This window comes from Notolabrus celidotus, chromosome 4 (assembly GCF_009762535.1).
Source record: "Notolabrus celidotus isolate fNotCel1 chromosome 4, fNotCel1.pri, whole genome shotgun sequence".
Taxonomy (NCBI): domain Eukaryota; kingdom Metazoa; phylum Chordata; class Actinopteri; order Labriformes; family Labridae; genus Notolabrus; species Notolabrus celidotus.
In genome coordinates this window covers 431,715-455,683 of record NC_048275.1, presented here as the reverse complement: position 1 = coordinate 455,683, position 23,969 = coordinate 431,715, and the positions used below count along the sequence as shown (strand labels likewise).

The 23,969-nt window shown below is 40.4% G+C and overlaps 1 protein-coding gene across 1 annotated transcript; it reads right to left on the bottom strand.

Annotated features, from left to right (window-relative positions):
- Positions 1-1,002: 1,002 nt before the first annotated feature.
- On the bottom strand, positions 1,003-23,469 carry sft2d1 (SFT2 domain containing 1). Its single transcript, XM_034682537.1, has 8 exons — positions 23,195-23,469; positions 20,092-20,178; positions 18,900-18,982; positions 14,127-14,208; positions 13,192-13,227; positions 11,167-11,225; positions 6,705-6,734; positions 1,003-1,619 (listed from the first exon to the last, which is right to left on the bottom strand). Exons 1-8 carry the CDS (start codon positions 23,258-23,260, stop codon positions 1,580-1,582), a joined length of 483 nt encoding a protein of 160 aa, XP_034538428.1. The 5' UTR covers positions 23,261-23,469; the 3' UTR covers positions 1,003-1,579.
- Between the last annotated feature and the right edge of the window lie 500 nt (positions 23,470-23,969).

Here is a 23,969-nt window from a genome sequence, read left to right as displayed (position 1 = left end):
TTTTGTGTGTTTTTGTGTGTTTTGTGTGTTTTTGTGTGTTTGGTGTGTTTGGTGTGTGTTTGTGTGTTGGGTGTGTTTTTGTTGTTTTCGGTGTGTTTGGTGTGTGTTTTGTGTGTTTTGTGTATGTTTTGTGTGTTTGGTGTGTTTGGTGTTTTGTGTTTTGTGTGTTTTGTGTGTTTTTGTGTGTTTTGGTGTGTTTTGTGTGTTTTGTGTGTTTAGTGTGTTTAGTGTGTTTTTGTGTGTTTTGTGTGTTTTTGTGTGTTTTGTGTGTTATGTGTGTTTTGTGTGTTTTGTGTGTTTTGTGTGTTTTTGTGTGTTTTTGTGTGTTTTGTGTGTTTTGTGTGTTTTTGCATCCTTAAATGTTTCATCCTGTTTTTAAAGTCCTTTTTATTTAATAAGACGGTGGAGCTGGTGAGGAACAGGATCTCCTTTCACCATGTCTGCACAGATCAGAGAGAATGACCACACAGTGAATCCTGTATGTTCTCTAAACCTGACTCTGAGGGCCGCAGACATAAATTCCATTGTACCTGGACTGTCCTAGATCCGTGCCAAAGGGAGTCAACATGAATGTGATTCTATTTAAAATCTACTTCTGACCTAAATCTGAGGAGAGAGGCTCGACTCTCTGCCCGCCAAAGGTGTCCTATAATAAAGAGAAACCCCGCGTCCCTCCAATCATCAGGATAATGTGAACATCTGCAGCGCAGATGGGGGGTCGGCTGAAGTTATGAATCCACCGGAGGAGGAGGAGGAGGTTGTCATGACAACCGCATCCTCAGAGGCAGTGCCGTCATGCCGAAGCGATACAGGGAACCCGGTGCGAGCTATATTGGGTTATTAGGTCACATCAGAATCACAATGCTCAGGAAGCCGTAATTAACTGGGTCATTTCTACATCTGGCAGGAAATCAAATTCAAAAAGGAGACGTGGTCTGAGAGTAATCTGATGACTGGAGGGGAGCAGGTGTGTTCAAGTACGCACACACAGGAGGGACAGACTAGACAGGAGCTGCTTTTAATGTGTTAGCTGGAAAAACCTGAACAGAGCTGTGGGTCACACACACACACACACACACACACACACACACCATCATCATCAGCAGCCAAGCAGGAGGAGCATCATAAATAAACATGGAGGAGCATCTGAGAGCATCTTTATACATCAGTGCATCTTACACACACAGGAAACTCAAACAAAGCTGGTGTAAGAAGTCCAATCACACCGTCAGTGTGTGGATATGAACGGTTGGTCATAATCAAGGCACCTGTGAACTGGGACTACAGTTTATGGTAAAGCCAAGTCCCTGCACTTCTATGGAATAAAACCCTCTGAACATTCAGCAGAAGAATCTTTAAATATATTAAGCATTAAAGTCGCTCCAGTCTCTCAGGTCAAAGGAAGAGTTAGAATCTGATTATAGACTTAAAAAGTGATATTCACAGTACGAAAAAGGCCGTAGTAAAAATGTGGAGATAAAGTGTATAAACAACAGAGATGATATTTTACAGAGCCGCTGTTTGCTGCAGTTTGCATATTAGGACCAGTCTTCCCATGAAATGGTGGACTCTGGGGGTCCTAACTCAGGCAGGTCGTGAAGCATTTCATCACCGCGTCCCTGCAGAGAGAGAAGAAGAAGAAACGGGTCCATTAAAAAGAATGAAAGAAAAGAAACACTTTAATTCACTTCATCTGTAAAGCATCAGTCTTTAGACTCTCACACAGGAGCTCAAAGCACAGACATGTTCACACATGTCCCTCAGAATGAGACATTTCACTTTCAGAGGACGGTCCCCCAAACCAAGACTTCAAACTCCGCTCTGAACACCAAAGTGTCCCGTTTATTATCACTGCTGGTCACATGATGTAAATCCCAGCGCCCCTGTCCGCTCGCTCAGGGGGAGTTTTACTGAATATTACCCACTGTGTTCCTTCATCAGTTCACCTTAACCTCTTTAGTTTTCACCGAGGGGAGGAAGGAGCAGAAAATATAAATGTCTGAGTGAATTAGGAGTGAAAATGTCAGCTGTGTGTGTTCACACATGCAGCCTGACCCAAACATTTCAGGAGCTTTCTGCACGAGTGAATCCAGATACAGATACAAGCATGCAGCACACAGAGCTTCATGAAGAGAGGACTGAAATCCACAGAGGGAGACAAATGAAAGGAAATAAAACAACGCTGGAAGAATAAAAACAACAACAGGTAAAAAATTAAATCCATCAAAAAAATCTGAGATATTAATTCTAAAAATATAAAACCATAAAATAAAATTATAGAAATATTAAATACAATTATTAAATAAAATTAAAACCTGAAATTATAAAAATAAATGATAAAATCCTAAAAGAAAAGAATAATATCCACTAGATTAAAACATGCTCAGGTGAAATCTCCCTGAAGAGCATTTAGATAAAAATGTGTTTTAAAAAGAGATTTAATATAATATGAATATGCTGTGTGATTAATGTATATGTGGTGAGTGTAGTGTGTTGTGGATATATATGTAATGTATGTGCTTTGGCAATAACATGTCTTTGTTCATGCCAATAAAGCAAAATTGAATTGAATTTAGAAGAGGATATAAATTAAATGAATTAATAATTAAGGGGAAAATGAATAAATAAATAAATTACTGCAGTGAGAGCAAAAAAAGACTAAAATCAAGAAAATAAATCCAACAAGTAAAAAGTCTAATTAGACTAAATTAAAACCAGAGATAGAACGATTATAAGAACAATGATGGAGACAGAAACAAAGGCTGTGAAATGACTCATCGGCTCCATTACAAATTAATTAGACATTAATTTATTTTTAAAAATACTCAGAGCACGTTTCATTTCATCACCGGAGGCAGTGAGCTCGTTACGGGGCGTTAAAATAAAAGGTTTCATTAAAGATAACTGATGGAGCGTCGATCAAAAATCATCCAGGAAACATAAAACAATAAAAGGAGGTTAAATCTGTCATGTGTGGAATTAAAAGTGACATTAAGAGCACTCAGGAGCCTCTGTCAGGGGGATCTGGGTGTGGCTCTTCATGAATAAGTGAGTGTGTTTTGGCGGGGGGGATGCACCTCGTGCTCGTAGTGATGGGGGCTCCCTTTCTTCAGGTGCTGTGAGGGATGATGCAACACCAGGGATAACCATAGCAACCAGTCTGTATTTTTTTCCCTCTCACAGCGTTTTGCTCCGCTCCTCGGTGTGTTGCTATGCAGACTTTTCGCCTGCAGCCTCACAGACAGGTTTCTGTGTGTGTGTGTGGAGGAGGTGTGAAACCCGTCAAGGTTAAAAGGAGAAGGAGAGGAGGGGGGTCCAGAGCAGACTGAGGGGGAGGAGGAGGAGGACAGGAGGAGGAGGAGAGGTCAGAGCAGCTATGGTTCATTCCTCTGGTGTATAAAACCCAGCAGAGCCCTCGTACACTCTCTCTCTCCTTCACAGGATTTAGATTTATATTCATATGAGGCATGATACTATTTTCGCCCCTCATGAATAAATAATACGTCGTTATATTTCTGATTTAATATCAGAGCAACAGCCGCCCCAAAGCACTGTGGGAAGTGCACATGCAGCAGGTCTCAGTACCAAGATGTGCCCGTGTGAGGGGTTATAAATAACAACAAGGTAAAACACATTAAAGGATCAGGTCCACGGACCATGTGGTGTTGTGGTGCGGCAGGTACTCCAGTTTGTTTGACTCCAGGAAGGAGTGAGGAGACGCCGTGTGTGTGTGTGTGTGTGTGTGTGTGTAATGCTTCTGTGTCTGTGCTCTGAGACAACACAACAAACAAGAGAGAGAGCTAAGTGATCAAATCTAAATTAAATGAAAAATGGATTACAGTAAGAAGCTTAAGGAGACAAGACAATCATGTGTTGGCAGGAAACATCACAACAAAGGAAACCAATAAGTGATCATGTGGGTTCCTGGAGTCCAAAAAACTGTCAGGGAGGATTTGCATTTCTCTGAAGGAATGTTTGGAGGGGTGGACTCGGGAGAAAGGTCTTTGTCTCAGCCATGTGTTGTTGTTAGCGTTCAGGTTGGGGGAGGGGGGACCTGGGGGGACCTGGGGGGTTAGAGGACGTCTCTCAGCTGTCAGAAAGGATTACGGGGGCGCCTCAATACACAAGGCACTTAGTGGAGGGAGGAGGAGGGGGGTGGGGTGGCTTCATAGGGACTCTGGACCTCTCACCACATGAACCCCGCTTACAGCTGGACAGACAAAACAACATCACACCTCACGCCCGGCCCGGGGTCAGCAGAGAGGGGATCCACCATATGGGACGGTTTGAGAGGTGGACACCTTTCAATGGAAGCTGTGAGATGTTGGAGAGATGTTGCCATGCCTATTTGTTGTTCTTTTGTGTTTATAGTTGATGTTATTATTATATTTATATATATATCCTTATTCTTATACCTTTGGACAAAGACAGCACAGCTTACCAAGTCAAATTCCTTGTGTGTTCAGGCATACCTGACCAATAAAGCTGATTCTGACTCTGATAAACCTGCTGCTATACGTCACCAAGGCTACAGGATACACACTGCATGTATCTCCATCCTCATCTCACAGGGGAGCTTATTTAGGTCCATATCTAATCAAAACTCTGCCCATGGTTTAACATAAGCTCGGCACGCGTAATGTGAAAGCTTCATTAGGGGAGATAACTGTAGGTAAATCTGCCTGAAAGAGCCTTACTTCACAAAATATGATTTCATTTAGACGTGATGGATAAAGCAAACGGAGCCACAGAGAGGGGAACAACAAGCTGCCATTTGCCTGACACTAAGTGCCTGCAGCAGTAGTGGGGGGGATTACAGCCATATGGTGGAGGCAAACAGTGTTAGGATGGGAATGAAAACATGTTTTCACTGAGGACTCAGTTCACCTCCAGGTTTGTTGTTTGTGGCGTCAGAGTGTCCGTGTGGAGCCGAGAGGACGTTCAGAGACATGACGGTGTCTGTGTGTGCTTCAGGTGTGTGTTCAGATATATAAGCTGCTTTCAGTCATCTTCAGAGTGAGGAGAATAGAAAGGGTTGATGTATGGAGTGGATTATTGGAGAGCTGGAAAATCCAAAGCACTGAAGTGCCTAAAAGTGCAGTTCCTGGAGTGACCACTTGAGGCAGGCTCTCCATAGACTCCTTTACTGTTAGTGAACAGTTAGGCTGCACATCCTGGTAACGGGGGTACTGAGGACTACAATAGTTTGTGTAAACCTGTAAACCTGGCTTGTTGGTTCATTCTGTGGATGGACTGAGGACAGAGGGACGGACTGAGGACAGAGGGACGGACTGAGGACAGAGGGACGGACTGATGACAGAGGGACGGACTGATGACAGAGGGACGGACTGATGACAGAGGGACGGACTGATGACAGAGGGATGGACTGAGGACAGAGGGACGGACTGAGGACAGAGGGACGGACTGATGACAGAGGGACGGACTGAGGACAGAGGGATGGACTGAGGACAGAGGGACGGACTGATGACAGAGGGACGGACTGAGGACAGAGGGATGGACTGAGGACAGAGGGACGGACTGATGACAGAGGGATGGACTGAGGACAGAGGGACGGACTGAGGACAGAGGGACGGACTGATGACAGAGGGACGGACTGAGGACAGAGGGATGGACTGAGGACAGAGGGACGGACTGATGACAGAGGGATGGACTGAGGACAGAGGGACGGACTGAGGACAGAGGGACGGACTGAGGACAGAGGGACGGACAGAGGACAGAGGGATGGACTGAGGACAGAGGGACAGACTGATGACAGAGGGACGGACTGATGACAGAGGGACGGACTGATGACAGAGGGACGGACTGAGGACAGAGGGATGGACTGAGGACAGAGGGACGGACTGATGACAGAGGGATGGACTGAGGACAGAGGGACGGACTGAGGACAGAGGGACGGACTGAGGACAGAGGGATGGACTGATGACAGAGGGACGGACTGAGGACAGAGGGACGGACTGATGACAGAGGGACGGACTGAGGACAGAGGGACGGACTGATGACAGAGGGACGGACTGATGACAGAGGGACGGACTGAGGACAGAGGGACGGACTGATGACAGAGGGACGGACTGAGGACAGAGGGACGGACTGAGGACAGAGGGACGGACTGATGACAGAGGGATGGACTGAGGACAGAGGGACGGACTGAGGACAGAGGGATGGACTGAGGACAGAGGGACGGACTGAGGACAGAGGGACGGACTGAGGACAGAGGGATGGACTGAGGACAGAGGGGCGTACTGAGGACAGAGGGGTGGACTGAGGACAGAGGGATGGACTGAGGACAGAGGGGTGGACTGAGGACAGAGGGACGGACTGATGACAGGGGGATGGACTGAGGACAGAGGGACGGACTGAGGACAGGCTGTTTTAAGTGACCTTGTTGGTTTTGTTGATATGATCTGAGCAAACAGCAAGTCTCCAAAGTTTAACACTTTGAGCTTCTTAGTCTAATAAAGAAACTCCATAATGAATCTCAGTCTGTGGGAAACACAACTTCACCCATCAGTCCCCTCTAGCTCCGCCCCCACTTCCAAATATGGTCATTTTTGGATGAGAGCGCCTTATAAGGCAGCAGAGAAACCTGACGTTGATGTCATGGTTGCTTCATCCATTATTTATGCTGTGTATGACTTCACATTAAGGTCAATGCAAACATAAATATTAAAATCACATGTTCTTACCTGGCAAAGGGAATGTATGAGATGCTGTACCTGAAACAGAAAAACAAACAGGATCAGAGAAAGGAAAGTCTAGAAAAGACGTCAAAACTAAGATTATAATATACAGATATGATATAGATGACAATCTATTTCAGTTTAATATAACTATAGTGTATATGAACAACAAGAACACATGCTGGACATACCAATACAAAGAAAAGCATAACCTGTATTCTGCTTTTTTTCACTTTTTAACCCTGTTAGTCAAATATTTAAAATAAATGAGACGTTTGTTTAAATCTTAATAACTGTGTGCATCAGTCACTTCATTTCACTCATATTATAAATGATGAATTTCATAACACATCCCAGTGTTTTGGACATAAACTGAAGTTGTGGAGCATTTTAATAACCTGCTGCATGTCATGTGTTTGTAATGATGTGATGTCCAAGAGATTAAAGATTAAAGCATGAAAAAAACACACGGCACACAACTCAGGACTTAAACTAGATTTAGGACTCACAGGCATCACAATAATGGCTTTCTGACGACACAACAAAGTATAAGATATACATTTAAACGCTGCGTAGTAAACATGGGAGGGGAGGATGTTTGATGTGGCACAGCATGGGGGGATTAACAGAACCTGATTGTGAACTGTAATCTTTGCACTAATGAGAGCAGACAGATTGGTACAACAAAAACACGCCGCGGCACGCTGCTAATGATTACAAGGAAAGTTAAGCACAAAAATCCCCTGAACGTCCAACACTGGATATGTTTGAAATATGAGAGGAATGTGGAGCAGGAGGAGAATGATTAACTGAGCATGACCACCAGTTAACTAGAAACCTCTTCCTCCTTCAGCAGCAGTGTGACTGAAACTGAATGAGTCCATGTAAGAACATCAAACAGGAAGTACCTTTCATAATCACGTCTAAAGATGCTTAAATTGAAGATTTTGCTGATTTTTTAAAATCATTTCTGACCCAAAAAGTCAACGTTGAGTCTTTCTGATCCAGACTGTTACAGTCGCAGCAAACCATCTCCACAAGTGTGGCTTCATCTTCTGAATTTCACACGCATTTATGTAAGTGTTGAGTGTTGCAGGTGGGATGACTCATCTTTGTGAGGCTCAGCACACAGTCTGAGTGTCTATAGCTTAATAACTAAGGCAAAGCAGTGCAAAGAGAAGGAAACTGGGACAAGAGAGAGAGAGAGAGAGAGAGAGAGAGAGAGAGAGAGAGAGAGAGAGAGAGAGAGAGAGAGAGAGAGAGAGAGAGAGAGAGAGAGAGAGAGTAGGACATGCAGTGAAGGACCACAGGCCGTTATCTAATTCACAGAGACGAATGATTTAACCTCTGAGGTGCCAGAGGAGGAGAACACTACTCTGGTGTGTCCAGGAAAATATCATCACAGAAAGGATCAAAGAAACCCAAGGTCTCTTCACAGGGTCAGGTAGGGGGTCTGGGGGGTAGGTCTTGAGGTAAAGGTGTGTTTTGACTGCTTCTTTAAAAGTGTCCAGGGTTGGGGCGCTCTGATGTCAGGCGGGAGAGAGGTCCACAGAGTAGGGGCCGCCACACTGAAGGCTCTGTCCCTGAAGGTCTGCAGCTTAGTCCGGGGGATGGAGGGAAGACCCAGGCCCAAGGACCTTAGGTTCTGGGATGGAGGGTGTTGGTGTAGGAGGTCAGCCAGGTATTGGGGGGGCGAGGGCATGCAGGGATTTGTAGGTGAGGAGGAGGAGGAGCTTATAGGTGATGTGGTACTTGACAGGGAGCCAGTGGAGGTGCAAGTCCCTCACAGGACTTTAAAACAGATGTGTGTTTGGTCTGTCTCTGCTCCACCATGGGGTTCACTCAAGCAGCAGATATGAGTCCAATGTGGAAGTGTTACAAACTGCAGTTAATGGAGGATCTGCCTATACATAAACAACAGATGTAATGAGCAGACATGAGGCGCTGTTGGACAAGCGGTCTTGATTGCACTACCCATATACAGAGTCCTCGTGGCAGGTTCGACTCCCGGCTTGACCATTTGCTGCACGTCTTCCCCCGCTCTCTGCTCCTCACATGTCCTTTCTCTCTACAGCTGTTCCATTCATTCACAAAGATGCCCACACATATTACTTAAACAGAAGAGGCCTGGAGTCAGCCGCTCAGAGGTTTTCAGAGGACGTTAACGTGAATATGGACGAAGGAGAAGCTCATCATGGAGGTGGAACATGAAGCTGCAGCTGAACGCACACACAACCAGTGGGAGCACCAGGTAAGGAGTCCACTTCAGGTGATATGTTCTTGCAGATTGAAGCAGCAGCTTTTCAGTCATAGTTTGAATCATTCTTCTGCTTCTCTTCCTGATTGGTTCTGAAATACCTTGTTTCTTCTCTTTCTCCTACAAACTGAGAATCTGTTGAATCTTTGCAGACTAAGATCTGAATTCATCATGAGAGGAACCAGAAGAAGTAAGTTTCAGTCCTATGGATAAGTAAGTGAATCATTTAAGCTGTTGTGTGATTCCACCTCCTCCTGCCTGCAGCCTCTAAACTGAGTCAGAGTCAGTGTTTGGTGTCTGAGCGTCCTGTGGTCACTTCACAGTCTTCAGCCTGAGGACCGGACTTTACCCGCCTCCCTGTGTGGATCAGTGACGCCGTCTTACTGTGGAACAACCTTCACACGGACGTCTCAGTCTCTGTGTGGGAGTGTGTGTGTGTGTGTGTGTGTGCGTGTGTGTGTGTGCGTGCCCCCCGTCTGTTAAGAATGCGCTCGATATGTGTGACTTGTGGTTGCCACGGTGACGCCTTTGAGAACGCAGGAAGTGAATGTACAACATGTAGGTGCAAAAAGAGTTGTAGTTACGAGGTTGACACAGTCCTGCACACTGAGACCGTCTGTGAGCCGGGGGGGGGGGTTCATACACTCGGTGTCTTTTAGTTCCTGCTGTGCAAATATGTTCAAATCAGTGAAGGTACGAGTCCCTACATGCCCACACACACACGCACACACACACACACACACACACACACACACACACACAGCTTATTATTCACTGCTGTGCTGGAACTTAACCTCACTGACCTCATCATAATGTTCCAGCTCGTCTGAAACACATCTATGGATCAAACTAGACCTCCTCCTCCAGAGCAGAGACAGATCATTGTTCATCTCATCAGCTCAGTTTCTTTCTTTAAGTTAAATTAAACCAGTTAAAGTTAAAGAAACTGAAAACTGGAAAAGCTGCTGGACATCATAATCTGATCATGTCAGAGTTGAACCATCAACTTCAGATTTAAAATGATAAACAGGGAACAGCAGAGTGTCTTCATACTTTAAGGGCCGCTCAGAATATCAGAGTTTATAAAAGTAAACTCAAGACCAACCTTTTTAATCTCACTTATTTACTTATTATCCAGTTTAAATGTTAGTCTATTTTAAAAATCATGTACTGTCTTATTCTTAATAATTAAAGATAAATATTATTTATTCATGTATTTTTTATTAAGTTATTCATATACTGTCTTATTATAAATTATTATATAAACATTATTTTAATTTGTTTTTATTCATTTATTGTAGATTATCATATTATTATATTATATCATTAGTTATTAATTTGATTTCAGCATTTTATTCCAGTATGTTTTTGTATTACCTGTCATCATTTTAATATTTATTCTGTTTTCATTTGTTGTATTTACTTGTAGTGTAGCATCTTAGTTTCTTTTACTGGTTCAATCTTTTGGGGTTTTATTATCTTATTACATTATTTGATTTTGGTGAGTTTCATTTCCTTTCTTGAGTTTTAACATCTCATTTATTTTTTGACTTTTTTGTATGTTTAATTTCAGTTTAAGTTTAAATTTAAGACGCCCCCCTGCACTGATAGTCCCCGGTGCTTCTAATGGAAATGCAGCTTTGGTCTCTTCAGTGATTAACACAGGGAAACACCTGACTCAACATCTCTAAGTAGATTCACACTGATCCAGGAACTCCCTCACCCTACAAGCCAAAAGCACACTGACCGTCACCTCACTAAGACCTCAGACACCCAGAACACCACAGGTCTGTGGAGCAGCTGTCACTGACTACTGACAGCAGGGCGGACCGTCAGATCCAAGGCTTCATGAGGATCTTATTATCAAACCCCTGACATGGTATTTCATGAACTCAGAGTTTAAAGATCTTCTAAAAGAAGTGACTGAAACGATGGAGACCTCAGATCCATGCAGAGCGGTGCAGCGTGCCGATGATCATGTGACTTTAACCTTTAGTGGGTTCAGCTGTGCAAACGCTAGCTGCAGTAAGTCAGCTTAGAGCGTCAGCAGCACATGATTAACTCAAGTCTCTGACATTTGATGCGTGCGAGAGCAGCTGGAGGAAAGTCACAGACGGACGGCTCCGACCGAGTGGGAGGAAGTGATGAGTTAGTTAATTACCAACTGAACCACAGCGGAGACACGGCGAACACCAGGAGGGTCACACTTACCAGGTCATCGCCAAGAACTGCAGAATACAGAAGATGATGGCCAGACCCTTTTTATGCCACTGTGAAGGAAACACATGAAGTTCATTCTAACAGCTGCTCACACTACTCTTACATACTTATGAACACATGGAGTTCATTCTAACAGCTGCTCACACTACTCTTACACACTTATGAACACATGAAGTTCATTCTAACAGCTGCTCACACTACTCTTACACACTTATGAACACATGAAGTTCATTCTAACAGCTGCTCACACTACTCTCACACACTTATGAACACATGAAGTTCATTCTAACAGCTGCTCACACTACTCTTACACACTTATGAACACATGAAGTTCATTCTAACAGCTGCTCACACTACTCTTACATACTTATGAACACATGAAGTTCATTCTAACAGCTGCTCACACTACTCTTACACACTTATGAACACATGAAGTTCATTCTAACAGCTGCTCACACTACTCTCACACACTTATGAACACATGAAGTTCATTCTAACAGCTGTTCACACTACTCTTACACACTTATGAACACATGAAGTTCATTCTAACAGCTGCTCACACTACTCTTACACACTTATGAACACATGAAGTTCATTCTAACAGCTGCTCACACTACTCTTACATACTTATGAACACATGAAGTTCATTCTAACAGCTGTTCACACTACTCTTACATACTTATGAATACATGAAGTTCATTCTAACAGCTGCTCACACTACTCTTACACACTTATGAACACATGAAGTTCATTCTAACAGCTGCTCACACTACTCTTACACATTTATGAACACATGAAGTTCATTCTAACAGCTGCTCACACTACTCTCACATACTTATGAACACATGAAGTTCATTCTAACAGCTGCTCACACTACTCTCACATACTTATGAACACATGAAGTTCATTCTAACAGCTGCTCACACTACTCTCACATACTTATGAACACATGAAGTTCATTCTAACAGCTGCTCACACTACTCTTACACACTTATGAACACATGAAGTTCATTCTAACAGCTGTTCACACTACTCTTACACACTTATGAACACATGAAGTTCATTCTAACAGCTGCTCACACTACTCTTACACACTTATGAACACATGAAGTTCATTCTAACAGCTGATCACACTACTCTTACACACTTATGAACACATGAAGTTCATTCTAACAGCTGCTCACACTACTATTACACACTTATGAACACATGGAGTTCATTCTAACAGCTGCTCACACTACTCTTACACACTTATGAACACATGAAGTTCATTCTAACAGCTGCTCACACTACTATTACACACTTATGAACACATGAAGTTCATTCTAACAGCTGCTCACACTACTCTTACACACTTATGAACACATGAAGTTCATTCTAACAGCTGTTCACACTACTCTTACACACTTATGAACACATGAAGTTCATTCTAACAGCTGTTCACACTACTATTACACACTTATGAACACATGAAGTTCATTCTAACAGCTGTTCACACTACTCTTACACACTTATGAACACATGAAGTTCATTCTAACAGCTGCTCACACTACTCTTACACACTTATGAACACATGAAGTTCATTCTAACAGCTGCTCACACTACTCTTACACACTTATGAACACATGAAGGTCATTCTAACAGCTGCTCACACTACTCTTACACACTTATGAACACATGAAGTTCATTCTAACAGCTGCTCACACTACTCTTACACACTTATGAACACATGAAGTTCATTCTAACAGCTGCTCACACTACTCTTACACACTTATGAACACATGAAGTTCATTCTAACGGCTGCTCACACTACTCTTACATACTTATGAACACATGAAGTTCATTCTAACAGCTGCTCACACTACTCTTACACACTTATGAACACATGAAGTTCATTCTAACAGCTGTTCACACTACTATTACATACTGATGAACACATGAAGTTCATTCTAACAGCTGCTCACACTACTCTCAGACACTTATGAACACATGAAGTTTTAGACGGTGTGTACTCACCCAGAACACGGCACAGAGGGTTAAGATTAAGCAGAGCTGAGGGGAGAAGAGAGGAAGAGTTATCTTCAGAACGATGTTTCCTTGTGGTCAGGTGATTTCTTGGATTATATTGTTTGTTATTATTCTCCTTGGTTTCATTTTGTGATCTTTGTTTATCTGGCTCTAATCATGGGTGTGGAGTAGTTTCTGTTCTCCCTTTAACTCTCGAACACACAACTCCTCGTGAAACTTTGAAGGGAAATTGAAACTAAAGTCTGATTGGATCTACACAGCATTAACTGCTTTGTTGGATTCATCAATCAGCTGGAACAATCAATCATGGAGCTGCTGTCCTGGTTTTCTTCTGTGAGCCATTAGAGCCATTATTTTAAATTGATCCTGTTACCATTTAAAACTCCTCACAGTGCCTTTAACTATAACCAACATTTGCTGATCATCCTGCCTTCATGTGGTGCTCAGAGGCTCCATCAGCTTGTAGTTCCTACAACTTTAAGATTTCCATGATCTTGAACAAAACTACAAACCCAGACATGTTGTATTTTATTACTGAAAGGTATCTTACAACCTTATAACATGTTACACTAGGGCTGGGCGATATGGCAGAGGAGTAAAATCCAAATTTATAATTTTAATCCATTTTGTGTTTTTCTCCTGAAAATAGTAAATAAAGCAGTTTAACTTTCAGCTCGAGGTCTAGCTTGAAACAAAGAAGTACAACTTAAAGAGACTGAATTTTCCATCTCATGAAAATAATCATTTCTTTGAAGGTTACTGCTCAGCTCCAATCTGCAACCATGAAATGTTCAAACCAAGCCAGAAACCTTGGTGTAGTCTTAGACTCAGACCTTCATTTCAGCAGCCACATTAAGACCATTACAAAGTCTGCCTACTATCACCTTCAGAATATATCAAGGAAAAATATAAAATATAATTACCAGCATAACGATGGTGGCAATCAGTCTGGTTGGTTCGAACATGCGTTTCAGCTGTTTGAGAGGTCCCATTAGGAAGCAGGTGCTGTAGGAGAACAAAGACGAGGATCAGTGAACCAGACCATGCATTACCCTTAAACAATGATTATGATGTTTAGTCTGCACACAAGGTGCTTGGATCTGTGACCTCCTGATGCAGTACCATCATTCCTTTTTTCAGCCTTTGAAACAGTGCAGACTTTTATTCTGTCTTATTCTAATGCTAGTGTGAGGTAAAGAGGCGGGGCTTCAGCCTCCTCGCCTGTCAATCAAGTCAGCCACGCCCTTATTTGGGCAACCCGTACCTTTAATACCTTTGAAAATGGAAATGAGCTCTTCAGATCTAAACAGTTTTTTGAACCAGGCTGTAAACATGTTTATTCCTGCTGTAAAGATCGTCTGTTTGAATGGGTGTGTATGTGGTTTCCTGTGTTTCTGCAGCCAGCCTCTAGTGGACGCTGGATGAACTGCAGTTTTTAGCACTCCTGCATCAGATTCATATTTTAAAGGTGACATATTCTGCTCTTTTTCATCAACATATATTGGTCTAAGAGGTCCCCAAAACATGTCTTTAAAGTGTATTGCTCATAAAAACACTTTGAAATCAGATTCTGGTCTGCCTGTAAACCCCTCTTTTTCAGCCCTGTTCAGAACAGTCTGTTTTCTCTCTGACCACGCCCCCTCAGGAAGTGGGTGTGGCCTCGGCTGTCCAGCACGTTTACATGTTGGCTGAATATACACGGCTGCTCACAGACCCGCGTTACTTCAACCCTCTGAATCTGATCCAGAATCTGATCCTGACGGAGAGGCGCCTGCAGCAGGACCTTTCTGAACCATTGGTCACAGATTTAGTGTTTCTTGTTGTTTTATTTGTCAGCATGTCGACGTGTGTCTTGGTACACAGCTACCAACATGTAGCTATGTGGCTATGCTAACTAGCGTTAGCACTTATCCATGATAAATAAAAATCATCCACTAGATCTTCAAATCTGCAGACGTGGGGAGTCAAAGCGACCTTTGTGTTTATTAAGACAGCCTACAACTAGCATGCCTCCCTCCTAAGCTCCTTGTTAGCACACATGTGTGCAGGGAATGAAAAACGGAGGAGGGGTTGAGTTGTATTTTATACAGTCTATGGGCTGAACAAGCTCCGAGCTCTGACTTCCTGTTACAGACCGGATGGCGTTGTGACGTATGAAAAACACTGAAAACTGAAACGGCTGGTTTCAGCACACATTTACAGAAAGGTGGAGAAATCAGAACAGGGGCAGAATGGAGTCTTTGACTGTTCATGGGGTTTGTAGACAGGGACACAGATTTCAGGGAGAGAACCATTAAAAAGAACATTCTGCATGATATGTCACCTTTAATGCTGGAGGATGCTGCTTGGTGGACACATAAATATGGCTTCACCTCCATATTTGTTTCATACCTTCCCTGAAAATTCATTTTTCTTTTCAATAAGTTTGAAGTGGTTAAATGAAACTCTGGCGGATCTTTAAACATCATCAGAGGTTTACACACACAGAAACAATTATCTGTGTGTCTAACCCGATCATACTTATACTCCATGCTGCATATACACACAGGGTGTAAATATTTGATGCCCGACACCCTGATGACACACTCAGAACCTCCTACATGATGCATGCGTGACGTCCGTGACTGTAACAGACAAAGACTTTCCCCGCTGACGAGGCACGCGGATCTGTGTGGGCAGAGGGAGACTGTGAAGCATCACATCTGTTGATGAGTTTGTTGACGCAGGCTCTCTCTGCTGGTCTGCTGTGAGGGATCAGATCTTTATTTTAACTGCTGTGACAGAGACACTAATAATGTCCCTGCACATGCTGCTGCTGCTGATGAGGGAGAGGATGACAGCTCTGTTAATGCTATTACTAACACTCTACTTATCTCTCCATCATGAGGAGGGGGGGTCAGGGAATCTATGTGTTACAGTAAACTATAGTTACTCTGACAAAGAGAGAAAAAGCCTCCCCCACAAGTTTCCCAAAGTGTGAGCTAAACACATTTCCTGGAGTGAACAGAGAAGCCAGCTGCCCACGTACTTTAAAAAAGAAGACTTGGCTTCACTTAGATCAGTCACTAACTTTCCTGATGAAGGATTTTACAAACTCTAAACTCTTCTGCACAAGTGGATTTATAAAGTCCTATTTACTGGCTTTAATGCATTTTCAGTTCAACACTTTAACTTTACAGTATAACTACATAGAGTTAATTTACCTTCACTATACCTTCTTTTAGTTTGATTTATTTATTCTTATTAAAGAGTTTATTTCTCAAACTGAAGTTATTCATATTATTCCCAGCTTTACTTTCTATCTGTTTATTATCACGTCTCTTTCTCTTCTTTAATGCTCATTCACTCTGTTATTATTATTAGGCATTTATTATCCTTATAGGAAAGCAACTTGAGCTGGAGTGTCCTCTTTATAAAAGTTATTATAAAAAGAGTTCCTTATTATTATTATCATTAAATTAAATTCCCTTTCCTGGAGGAAATGTTGTTTTTGGAGATGGTATTATTGTGTTGGAGTTACTTGCATGTCAACATAATGACAATGACTCCTGTATCCGGCCTAATCTTCCAGTAATCTGGGGTTAAATTGATTTACTATCCTTAAATAAGAAGCTCTCTTGATCTGTAACCCGGCGATGAAGGACTAAGGTGACCCTCTTTCTTGACACATCTGAACCGTGTGGACATATGATACCTGGAAATAGATACTGCTCTGTCTGGGGGAAAAAGAAACCTCATCATAGATCCTCTGTCCGTCATAGAAGTCAGAGACATCACGGCTACACTCAGAGCTTGGATAACAGAGATTAAAAAATCCATAATGTAGTTAAATCCAGCGAGCTGCTGATATCCAGGGAGGATCAATCCTGTTAAAACCTTACGCTGAGGTGGACTGAGGGCAAACGGAAGGATGAAACAACAGGAGGCTGTATCAAACCTACACCTATTAAATTAACCCCTGAACATGTATATCAAACCTACACCTATTAACTAACCCCTGAACATGTATATCAAACCTACACCTATTAACTAACCCCTGAACATGAATATCAAACCTACACCTATTAATTAACCCCTGAACATGAATATCAAACCTACACCTATTAATTAACCCCTGAACATGAATATCAAACCTACACCTATTAACTAACCCCTGAACATGAATATCAAACCTACACCTATTAATTAACCCCTGAACATGAATATCAAACCTACACCTATTAACTAACCCCTGAACATGAATATCAAACCTACACCTATTAACTAACCCCTGAACATGTATATCAAACCTACACCTATTAACTAACCCCTGAACATGAATATCAAACCTACACCTATTAACTAACCCCTGAACATGAATATCAAACCTACACCTATTAACTTACCCCTGAACATGAATATCAAACCTACACCTATTAACTAACCCCTGAACATGTATATCAAACCTACACCCATTAACTAACCCCCGAACATGAATATCAAACCTACACCTATTAAATTAACCCCTGAACATGAATATCAAACCTACACCTATTAACTAACCCCTGAACATGAATATCAAACCTACACCTATTAAATTAACCCCTGAACATGAATATCAAACCTACACCTATTAACTAACCCCTGAACATGAATATCAAACCTACACCTATTAACTAACCCCTGAACATGAATATCAAACCTACACCTTTTAACTAACCCCTGAACATGAATATCAAACCTACACCTATTAACTAACCCCTGAACATGAATATGATAACTTTAAGGTTTGAGAACTTTGTTTGAATAACAAAGAAAGATTAGATAAGGATGCCAGCATGAAGATACTGTAACATACTATTTTTAAATAATAATAATAATAATAATAATAATAATAATAATAATAATAATAATAATAATAACTGATATTTATATAGTGCCCTGTAAGAAACCCAAGGTCTCTTCACAGGGTCAGGTAGGGGGTCTGGGGGGTAGGTGGCCTTGAGGAAAAGGTGTGTTTTGGTTGCTTTCTTTAAAACCGTCCAGGGTTGGGGCGACACTGTTTCTTTAAAAAATGACAAAAGCAGCCAAACCGTCACAATCAAGAAGCTGGAACAAGCCAAGGTTGATATTTTTCATCAAATATCATGAAAACTGCATTTTAAGTGTGCAAAATTAACCCTTTGTGGTTTGAGCTCCTGCTCTGTTGCAACAAATTGTGATTTTTTTTAAGTGTGTAGTGAGAAACTGTCACTCCTACCAGACTCAAGTTTCAGCTACAGATTCTATTATTGACATTATGACTTGTCATGAAAGTAAATGTGACTACCAAGACATTTCTCTATTTTTAAGAGGTTCTAATTTCATTCAATAATGTTGAATATCATTTTAATCTGATCTTTGTCTGGAGCAAAATCCAGTCACCAACATTTGTTGTCAGGAATTAGAACCAAAGCGTCTGATAAATCCTCAGTGCACCATCAACAGAGTGATGACAGACTATCACAGCTACAGAACCAGGATCTGATTCTGATACTCATTATGTTTCATCTTCACAGTTCTGCTTGGCTTGTGACTTGTAGCCTGTAAATATGATGGATGTGTTGTCCTTGGGATCAATAAAGTTGTCTGAATCTGAATCTGAAGTTTTCCATGTCACTGAGGAGATACATGAGCAGATCTGCAGGGTTTATCTGGACAGGTGAGACAGATCTTACCTGGCGATAGCTGAGATGTTTCCGAGCGTGTAGAAGACGGCGAACAGCTTGATTCCATTTGGAAGGAACAGCAGTGCTGTGCCCTGGGGAAACAACAAGAGAGTAAAGTCAGTAAAAGATGGAAATATAGTCTTATAGAAGTAGAGACAAAAAGGTAAAGCCTCCTGAGAGCTGTCCTGTGGTTTCACAAGAACAAAAAGAGCGCCCTCTAGTGTCTAAATACTATAAAGCTGCTTGGTTCAAAGTCACAGTTTTACAATCCTTACATGTCCACTGTTAGATCACCTTCAAGGAAAGAAGAGTGGTGACACACTTCACATGAACCTTGTAACACAGGCTGGAGAGTTTAGGACTTTGAACGTGTAAAAGAAGAGACGTGAGGGGTTTGAAGATGTGTTGTTTCTTGTGCCCAGAGATCTACCGTCTCTCTGAGTGTCACCACTCAGGCCACACTCAGAGGTTTTGTTGCTTTGTCAGCATGAAGTGTCACAATGTGGTTACTCCTTGGTGTTATGAGGAAAGACAACCAATGACAAGACTTCCTGAAATTTGAACTTCCAATAACACACTCTGATCAGAAACCCTCCAAACATTGTGAAACCTTGTATTAAGTACAGGGTTGATTGATTTTCCTAGAATCATATCCACTGAATCCAAAGAAGACATAAAGTATCCCTATTTAAAATACACAACCTGTTGTCTTCTATATTTAAAGTGTGCCAACTTTAAGAGCTGAGATCTGAAACTACAGACCTCTGAGTCCTTGTTTCTTTTGCCATCCGGTTCCATAATTGTGAGTTATTTAGATAGATATGTAATTTAAGTTTTAAGAAGATATAATTTAACACTTTTCCTTCGAATGGAGTCTCTCACATTTTGTTCTTTTTGTTTTCACACTGCAAGATCCTCCTCTGATTCATGCCACTGTTTTGTTCTCTTGTTGTTTTGCTCTACAGCCTTAGAATGAATGGAACTGAATATAATCTTTGATATTTCATCTTTAAGTATAAAACTACAGAAGTTCCTCTTGATGTTTACAGAGCTGAGCTGTGTTTGCAGCGTAAAAGTCTTCTAGGTCATGCAAACCAAACAGTGTTTGCAGCACACGCTGTCAGCATTCCCTGCATTCCTGATTGAGTATAAAGCCAGACATAAGAGCTGTCTGTTCAGTATTAAAGGCAGAGACACTCACGAGTATTGAGCACAGGATGCCTGCAGCAAAGCATATGAAGAACCATTTCACCCTGGTGCTGTAGCTGAGAGAGCTGGCATCCAGGACCTGGGGAGAACAATGGGAGGATGTTACACGACAAACCTAATGACCTGCAGAAGACTCACAGGATGGTTTCCACAAGTCGGCTGGAGCCGAGCAGATAACAACCCGCTTACAGTTTTATCTCAAAGCATAAAAACACACACACACACACACACACACACACACACACACACACACACACACACACACAGGGTTAAGATAAAGGACGTGACCCGGCACAAACGAGTTAAATCTGCAAAGACATGCAGAACGTCAGGCAGAGTGAACATTTACTTCATCAAGTTAATCACTAACATCATGTTTCTGTCAAATGAAAACAGGGTTAGAGTTAGTCACTCACCTCAGGCCCTCCTCATGGTGAAGCATGTGAAAGGTACAGAAACAATTATTACATGCCGACAGAAGGATGACGGCTACAGAGACGGCTCGGATCAAGAAGGATTCTGACTTCTGACCACTTTATTGACTGCCTTGGCACGCAAAGATGAAATGTGTCTTTGACTTGGAGGGGCAAATATGACATTTAAAAGACAAGCTGACACGTGTGAACACAGTGTGCCACATTTATAACCTTTAAACACTTAAAACACATCATATACACAAAGAATGAACCGTCTCAATGTGCAGCATGAGGAGTTTAAAGCTCCTGAGAGGAGTTTTTATCTGGGTATGGATTAAATTAAGTTCATCCTGACGTCTGTTCATGACGTATGAAAGCAAACAGGAGCATCAACAACACGACCGATCAAGTTTGTGTTGTTTTAAATGTTTGTGACCGATATCATGGGCGGGTGTCGAATCCATGAATCTCATGAATACTGAACTGGTTCCAAGGTGAAACCAGGACTTGATACCAAAACCTCTCAGTGAGGGATGTGGCTGACGATGAAAGGAAGGGAAATTGTGAAATGACTTAAATTGTAAAATGTTAAATTGTGAAATGTTAAATTGTAAAATGCTTAAAATTGTGAAATGTTAAATTGTAAAATGTCTCAAATTGTGAAATGTTTTAAATTGTGAAATGTTAAATTGTAAAATGTTTTAAATTGTAAAATGTTAAATTGTGAAATGTTAAATTGTGAAATGTTAAATTGTAAAATGTTTTAAATTGTAAAATGTCTTAAATTGTGAAATGTTAAATTGTAAAATGTTTTAAATTGTAAAATGTCTTAAATTGTGAAATGTTAAATTGTAAAATGTTTTAAATTGTAAAATGTCTTAAATTGTGAAATGTTAAATTGTAAAATGTTTTAAATTGTAAAATGTCTTAAATTGTGAAATGTCCTAAATTGTGAAACTTCTTAAATTGTGAAATGTTTAAAATTGTGAAATGTTAAATTGTAAAATGTCTTAAATTGTGAAATGTTAAATTGTGAAATGTCCTAAATTGTGAAACTTCTTAAATTGTGAAATGTTTAAAATTGTGAAATGTTAAATTGTAAAATGTCTTAAATTGTGAAATGTTTAAAATTGTGAAATGTTAAATTGTGAAATGTTTAAAATTGTGAAATGTTAAATTGTAAAATGTCTTAAATTGTGAAATGTTTAAAATTGTGAAATGTTAAATTGTAAAATGTCTTAAATTGTAAAATGTTAAATTGTAAAATGTCTTAAATTGTAAAATGTCTTAAATTGTGAAATGTTTAAAATTGTGAAATGTTAAATTGTAAAATGTCTTAAATTGTGAAATGTTAAATTGTAAAATGTCTTAAATTGTGAAATGTTTAAAATTGTGAAATGTTAAATTGTAAAATTTCTTAAATTGTGAAATGTTAAATTGTAAAATGTCTTAAATTGTGAAATGTTTTAAATTGTGAAATGTTAAATTGTAAAATGTTTTAAAAATATGAAATGTTAAATTGTGAAATGTCCTAAATCGCAGAAAAGTGCAGAAATGGTAACATTTATCAATCTTTTTAAGTCAGATCCACCATTTGTTAAGAATTTAGAAATGAAGTGTATCAATATTAAGTCTTAAATGCACAATAACAACTCTTTTGAGAATGTGAATTCTGTGCTACTGTAAAAACATGGCGAGGAACGATGGCCGCCTCCGTGGAAGGGGACCCGTTCCTATGTAGATATAAAAAGCTCATTATAAGTTACATGACTATTAAATTCAGGTGATTATTCATTAATTTAAGTATCCTTATGAATATTATATTCTAAGTGTGTTCTCCAAACAGAATTCACATATTTTCTTTATTTTATTATTTAAGTATTATTTTTTAATGTTAAAACTACCTCTGCTACTCACCACTGCACTATTATCATATTATTTTAGCCTGTATTAGTCAGGCCTATTTGTTGTTCTTTGTATTTAAAGCTGATGTTATTATTATTATTATATTATATTTTTATTTGTGGGTCTTATTCTTATGCCTTGTACAAAGAGAGCACAGTTTACCAAAGTCAAATTCCTTGTGTGTTCAAACTTACCTGGCCAATAAAGCTGACTAACCATGAGTGAAAACAAGTTTCTCTTATCATTGATATATATTTCTATATGAACTCATACATGGTGGAAAAAGGATTTAAATTGTATTAACTTTGATGTCCTCCTTTCTGTATGCTGATATCCCAATAAATAAATATCAACATGTTGCTGATTTGTGAGTCATTTTAACATTAAACACAACTTTATATCACTATAAATGTAATCATAACAAATCAAAAAATTGAAGATAAGTTTAAAGTATTTATGACAGGTGAAGTTATTGTAGATGTATGGAAGTTTAAAATTAAAAAATCAAAACTGACATTAAATCAAGAGTGAAAGTGTTTAACAGTAACCTCCTGCTAACTGCTGTAAACTAACTTTATGCTAACAGCTAACAATGTTTGAAAACACAAACCCACTATGACATTAATGTCAGCTTTTTAATATTAAACTTAAAGTCTCACTAAGTGTGCAAAGTCATCATTATCTTTATCACAGAGAGAGTTTATGGACTTTTATCTGTAAACACAACATTAGCATTAGCATTAGCATTAGTGTCAGACTGTGAGAGCTAGCTACCGTCGCAGTGAGACCCAGCTCCTCGTTCTCCTCCTGACCGCTCAGCACGCGACGAAGTTTATCCATCTCTAGAAACCAGAAACAGAGTCAGAGAAGAGTGGACTCTTTCTATTCCTCCAGCTCTCTGTGGGTTCTGGTTTATCTGCAGGTTTGGATCTTTGGGTCCAGCAGAGAGAGTCTGACTTCCTGTAACGATGCTGTCTGGAATGATGCGTTCACGTGACGTCCGAGAAATCGAAAATATGAGATTCAAAGTTTGAGAGGAGCCGAGGTGACAGATTTGACGTCATGTTATGGGGAAACATGGCGGACCATCTTTGGGGCGGACCCGGGGCGGACCCATTTTAGGGGCGGACCCATAGACTGTACAGGGCGGACGCTCTATGGGCGGACCGGAGTAAATGTTGGCTTCAGGCTCAGAGAGGTTGTAGTAATTTACAGCATGCTGTTCCTGTGTGTTAAAATAACTTTCTTTATACATTATTTTATTCATCAAATGTTATTAATCACAAAACATTCTGATTGTAGGGTCCGTGGTGTTTTTCATGTGTTATAATTTTAAGTTTTCATCAAACTAATTAATTGTTTTGATCTTATTTTATAATTTTATTTGATTATTTATTGTTTTATAATTTATTTTTCATTTATTATTTTGATGTTAATAATTTATCCTTTTCCATTTTTTATTTTCTCTGATGTGATGTCATATTTTTATTCTTAAAACCTTTATATTGTCCTTTAATGTTTTTATTTACTTATATATTTGTGTTTATTT

Excerpts from the sequence above, each read along its gene's own strand:
- sft2d1 (XM_034682537.1), bottom strand. The coding sequence starts at position 23,260 with ATGGATAAACTTCGTCGCGTGCTGAGCGGTCAGGAGGAGAACGAGGAG. Across the intron at positions 18,983-20,091 it reads GCATCCTGTGCTCAATACTC|GGCACAGCACTGCTGTTCCT; the intron begins GTGAGTGTCTCT and ends TTGTTTCCCCAG. Across the intron at positions 13,228-14,126 it reads TTGCCACCATCGTTATGCTG|CTCTGCTTAATCTTAACCCT; the intron begins GTAATTATATTT and ends TTCTCCCCTCAG.